Raw genomic sequence first — 6,000 nt, forward strand, 5'->3', positions numbered from 1 at the left:
TGCGCGGTAACCAGACTATTAAGACTCACTTCCATGAAAAAGTAAAGAGAAATGTACGGTCCCTTCAACTCCTTTCATATAAAACCCAACTGGGTCATGTTCCCTTTCCTCCCATACCGAAACGGAGTCTGTCCGCACATCCCGAACACAGACGAAGTGTTCTGGTTTCTCTGGGGACTAGCCATCCCTAGCCTGTGGGCTTCCAAAGGCACGGAACTCCCAAACGCAGCTCCCGCGAGGCCAGGCAGCATCCTTTCTCAGTGTGGCCATTCCGCAGATGGGCTAAAGCGAGTCTCAAAGCTCACCTCTACCTTTTCTGCGCCGCTCCAGGGGCGGCTCCCGGAGACCCACCCGCCTTCTGCACCCCAGACATACGCGCGGCCCCGGAGGGGCCCGCGGAGACTATCGGGGTGGTCTGTCGAAGGGAGTAACCCCTTTCGCCTTACCTGCGATCACGGCTGGAGACTTCTGGCCCCCCTCCGCTCGCAGCCACACTTGCAGTGTGAAGGCGTCGCGGGGCAGCTCCAGATCGGCCCGGAGGCGCAGCTGCTCCCCTTTCCCGCTGAAATAGAGCGCCCGGCTCGGCGGACTCGGCTCCTCGGCGCCCCTCGCCGCCCGCTGCTGCCGCCGCCGGGGGACGCGCACGGCTTCCCAGGCACCGCCCGGAGGCGGCGGCGGCGAGGCGCGGCGACCGCGGGCCGCCCGGGTGGCGCAGGTGGCCGGGCTGGTGGCGGGGCGCGGGGTGCGCACGGCCCGAGGGTCTCTCCGGGCCCGGCGGGGGCGCTCGGCCAGCCCGCAGCCCAGCGCGGCGCTCAGCAGCCCCAGGCGCAGCACCCAACTCCAGAGCCGCATGTCCGACGGTCCCCCCCGCCCCCCCTGCGCCCCTGCACCGCCGCCCGGAGCTGCCAGCTTTGGGAGCCGCTCGCGCCTTGACTTTGTCCCCCTTCTCGGGCTAACCCCCCCTTCCACTTGCTTTTTTCTTTTCTTTCTTGCTTTCCTCCTCAAGGTGTGTGCTTCACTCCCCCCACCTTTCAAAAATACAGTCCAACTCCTCCTGGTTTGCAATTAATTTCTCTCCTCGCTCCTTTATCTGCCTTATTCCCCCCCTCTAACAGCTGGATGCCTTCCTCCTTGTTTTATTTCATTTTATTTTATATATTTCTCGCTCTTCCAAAAAAAATCTCCTCTAACACACTGATCGGCTGAATTCCCTCCCTCCCCCCAAGATGCTCTCATTTATTTATTTTTTGCGTCCTTTATAACACAAGCCACAGCCCCCTTCTCCCCCCCCCCCGTCCCCTCTCCTCCCTCCTTCTTCACGAAATGAAAGGAAAGAGGGGGAAAAATCCCTTAGAAGATGAGTAAACAAGCGTGTGCTAATCTGTTCGCCAGCACTCCACCTTCCCAATTGAATGAGTCCCTGTTCAAACTGCGGGGATCATGACCAATCAATCGGTCTGGAGAGGCCGAGCCATCCAGCCTTTCTCTACTTTGCCGGTTCTCTCCTTTCCTTCGCTCCAGCTTCTCCACCCCCTCTTCTATTTCTTTCTTTCTTTTTTTTAAGAAGACAATCTTAAAGTATCAATTTAATGAAATTCTGTCCACACCCCCATACGATCCTCCTTGCTTTCCTCGTTCTTGGTTTGGTTTGGTTTTGCTTTGCTCCCCCTTCACTCCCGCTCCTTGTTTTTATTTTTATTTTGCCTCGTGGTGGCAGAGAGAGCGGTCCTGTTTCTCCTTTGCTGTTACATCTCGCCCTTTTTCCAAAACACATAGAACGTTGGAACTTGATTTTCGGGTTCCTTTTCATAGTCTCTGCGTCTTTCTCTTTCTCCCACCCCCTTTTCTATCATTTCTTCTCTAGTCCCCTTACTTCATCTCCTCCATTCTCTTTCTTGCTTTCTCTTGCTTTTTGTGTTTCTTCTGCCTTTCTCCTTCTCCCTCCCCAAATTTCCTTAAAGTTATACTACAGTGAGTGGGTCGTTTCTTTCCAAAGCACCTAGTACAGCCACCTTCAGACTTCAGCTAATGAAACCCATTTTCATTTCTCCTAGATTCAGCAGACCATCAGATAAGAAGCATTTCCGGAGCATCTGTCTACCTTGTAGAAACTGTGAGCCGGTGCTGGGCCCCTTCAGTGCTTCTGAATATTCTTAAAGCATTCAGGTGGTTGTTATACATCATTTTTTGTTGTATATAAAAGAGAGGAAAATTGAACGTACACAATTTCAAACAAAAAAAAATTTCCTAGTCTCCCGACGCTATCCCAACACACAGGTAAGAAACTTGCTGTTTTCAGCTTGTGTCACTTATACTTTGAACTGAAACATGTATGTAATAATATATTTATACATATGTATGCATATATATATATATTCTCCCCCGCCCTTTATGGAACTCAAAGGCTCCCCCTTATGGCAAAACTGTAATAAGTCACAATGAGTTAGCTGTGGTGGATTAGAAATTATTAGTTCTTTGCCAGTCTGTCCAAATAACATCCCGATAAAAAGATTTCATTACAGGTAGAATTTATGGTGAAAACCAAAGTGAAGTTGATGCTACCAATTTGTGACTTGCTCTCTTGTGGTGCCCCTGAGCTCAGGGCTGTTCCACATCCTTCCTGAGAGCTGGGACCATTGCCTCATGCTACAGGGACGGAGAGGACCATTGGAGGATATGCGCTGGTAAAAGGATAAAGATCTGTAAGATGAGTGATGACTCAGATGTCCCCTCCATAAAAGTTGGAATGTGGTGTGCAGGGATCATGGCACTATTCTGTAAACAAGCTGTCCCAGATTCGTGTCCTCTTGGTCAGGGAAGAACTAGCGATATAGTCTTAGGCTAAGAGCTCTGGAGCTCAGTTTCTGCACTTAGAAAGTGAAGCTCACCTTACATCCTACCTTTTTTAGAGGCTGAAAAGAAAGAAAAGAATTAGTATGCACAATGCCACAGAGAAGAAATTTCCTTAGGCAAATCTCTTAGCTTCTGTAACTTTCAGTCACCTGGACAAGCCAAGAGGCTGTCCTTAAGAGAAGAAAAAAAGATGGAGAATGAATACATAAATTTTGTCATTCAATACCCCCCTCCTCAATGGCCTTTAGAACATGACTACTAATCAATCCAATTGTGGTAATTAGGTATTTGAAGACTGTGTTCCCAGGGGACACTTAAGTCATTGTGTAGAGTAGTTTTATTTATTTGTAGACATTTAAATTCAATCCATTCCCAAGCAGAAATGAGTATTCGAGGCTCATCGACTTCCAAAGTGTGATATCTGCACCTTGTCCTCTTGAAAGTCATTTAACTGCATCCTCCGATTCTGCTACCTTTATAACAAGCTTATTTTGAGGACAAAACTTCCTGAACTACAGAATTTGTGTGTAAGCACCATGCATTCTGCTGTTGCCAGCCAAAGCGCCCCTTGGGTTATGAAACACAAACAGCCAAAAAACTAGAGCAGGTCAAATTATTTCCCCTTTCTGACAGTGAACGAAAATGAAGGAGTAGATATCATAGGTTGTTTTGCTCCTTGACCTCAGTTCTTAAATGCATTGGAAATGTTTGGAAAACCGTGTACTTACATATTACTAAATGTACAACTATTGACCAACTGGATGGCACATTGGGTAAAGGTGCTTGCTGCCAAGTCTGCTGACGGGAATTCGATTCCGAGGACCCACATGGTTACAGGAGAGATGCAGCACTTTCAGCTTAGTGACACATAAGCTGTGGAATGTACTCACAGCCCAACAAATATATATGTAAAAATGAATGAATGAATAAAATAAAACTTTCAAACATACAATTGCTGTTTATTTCACCTCTCTTTTGGCTATGCTTACGCTTTATGTATATACACACTTACTTTTTTTTAAAAGTGTGAGTTGCATAGAAATAGATGAATTGCAAACTATGGGTTATAGGCCACTCAAACTGACCATGTATGCTTGGCCTTTGTGTTACTGACTTCTAGTTATTTATTTTTTTGTTTACTGACTTTTAAAATCCCCTGTTTTCTTTATCATTCAGTTTCTTGTGGATTCCCCCCCATTTTCTCTTTCCATTTTTTTTCCTCTTTTAGGACTAAGAGCCGAACACAGCGCTCCACATGCCAGTCACGCCTGCACTGTGCTATGGGATGCTCCCAGCCCGTCAGTTCATACCTACCAAACCCCACCTCCTCCTCGAGGTCTCCCTTACATTTCTAGGGCAAGTTTTGGCACTAAACCTCCTCTTGTGCTGTACATTCAATCCTTGGGACACGAATCCTCAACATGTATTTAATCTGGAAATAACTGAGAGCAATACATGTTGCCCAGGAGGGTATAAGTTTCTATTGGAAGTTGGAGTAAAGCTGGAGTGGTATCTTGGAGATTTTGGTGGGTTTGACTGGGTAAATCATGTCTCAAAGTACTGGTTTCAGAATCCTCATGACCTTCAGGAAGTTGGTAAGTCCTCTAAGTTTCAATAACAGCACTATGATGCTATCATGAGGATTGAATTGGTTTTGACAAAGCTCACTAAAGGACTTTTTCTGCAAATATACATCTAACTGCCCAGCGGACTTCCCTGACGGCTTTCTTACTCTGAGAGAGTCAATTATTCTCTTCTTGGACTTCCCTGCAGCAGCGTTGTCTTCTTGAAGAACCTGTGAGATAGGATCTTGCATTGTTCTTGGAGTCCTGTTTCCGTCTTTCTGCCAAGATTAGGAAGTGTCAAGGGTAAGAACTTCCAAGGGTCAGTTCAGTTACCTGACCAGAGATTCTTCACTAGCCATACAACTCCCGTCCCAGCTTGGAGGGCTTCCTCCTCTGGGCTCTCCTAAAACTTACACTGAATTCCTATCAGCAAGTTATGCTTAGCTGTCTGCCAGTGTCCTGAAGAGTCTTCAGTGTTCAAGACCTTTATATTGTATTTTCCCAAGCATATAGCTTAGTGTTTCACATGTAACTGTGTGTTCAAATCATTGCTGAGGCCGGGAGAGGTGGCTCAGAGGTTAAGAGCACTGGTTGCTCTTCCAGAGCTCCTGAGTTCAATTCCCAGCAACCACATGGTGTCTCACAACCATCTGTAATGAGATCTGGTGCCCTCTGCTGGCATACAGACATACATGCAGGCAGAAACTGTGTAACAAATAAATAAGTAAACGAATAAATAAATGAATAAATAAATAAATAAGTCTTAAAGAAAGAAACATGTGGAACCCACTTGCCTTTCTGGGGTCTTAGAGCAAATACTAATAAGGTTCAAATTCCTGTAGCAATCAGAATGGGTACTTCATACATTTGAGGCCTGTCCCTTCATTTCCTGCTTGTTGTGTTGAGGTTGGGTGGGAGAGGTGAGACCCTTTTGTCTTTGAATTGTGGTCTATAATAATTTAAGGCAGGGACTGCTAGCCATATTATTTCTCTCTGTTTTATTACCAAGGAAAATGATACCATCAGAGTAAGAGTGGCAGATAATCCTACCATTTGGGGAACGAAATGTCCATTTCCAATCAGCAGATGCCAAGACATTCACTCTTTCTCTTAAACTAGTCTCAATAGAAAAACAAGAAATCTGCTTCTTGATTTACAAATGGGATTCTGACTTAAAATATGTTGTTTTACTGTTTCTGCAGATAATAAACAATTGTCATGAGTGTCATGTGCCCGGAACTGTTTTAAGCATCGTCAGTTGTAACAACCATAAACGCAAATGTGTTACTTCCTTTTCTGTTGCTATGAGCAAATATCTAGTAAGAAATAAAAACTATTCAGAGAAAAAAAGAAATAAGTCACTGTTGAAAATACACACACGCTCTCTTTCTTACACACACACACACACACACACAAGACATACGTGTATGTGTCTTTATAACACAACTTCTCTTGTAGTGTTAATCATGGACACAAAGACACTAGGCTCCCAAGGAACATCTAATCTAAGTCCTCAGTCTCCTGAGTTCCTGGTGATCAGAGCCACATGGAAAGGGACGGGTGATCATATTGTCTGTATTAT

At 45.6% G+C, this 6,000-nt stretch overlaps 1 protein-coding gene across 1 annotated transcript in view; it reads right to left on the minus strand.

Moving 5' to 3' along the window:
* Positions 1 to 852, minus strand: part of Pappa (pappalysin 1) — a 234,970-nt gene extending 234,118 nt beyond the window's left edge. The window contains exon 1 of the mRNA XM_048459342.3: positions 447 to 852. Within this exon, the coding sequence (XP_048315299.3) occupies positions 447 to 852 (406 nt within the window). The remainder of the gene's footprint in view (positions 1 to 446) is intronic.
* Positions 853 to 6,000: the final 5,148 nt, after the last annotated feature.

This window comes from Myodes glareolus, chromosome 3, assembly GCF_982192425.1.
Source record: "Myodes glareolus chromosome 3, mMyoGla1.1, whole genome shotgun sequence".
Taxonomy (NCBI): Eukaryota; Metazoa; Chordata; class Mammalia; order Rodentia; family Cricetidae; genus Myodes; species Myodes glareolus.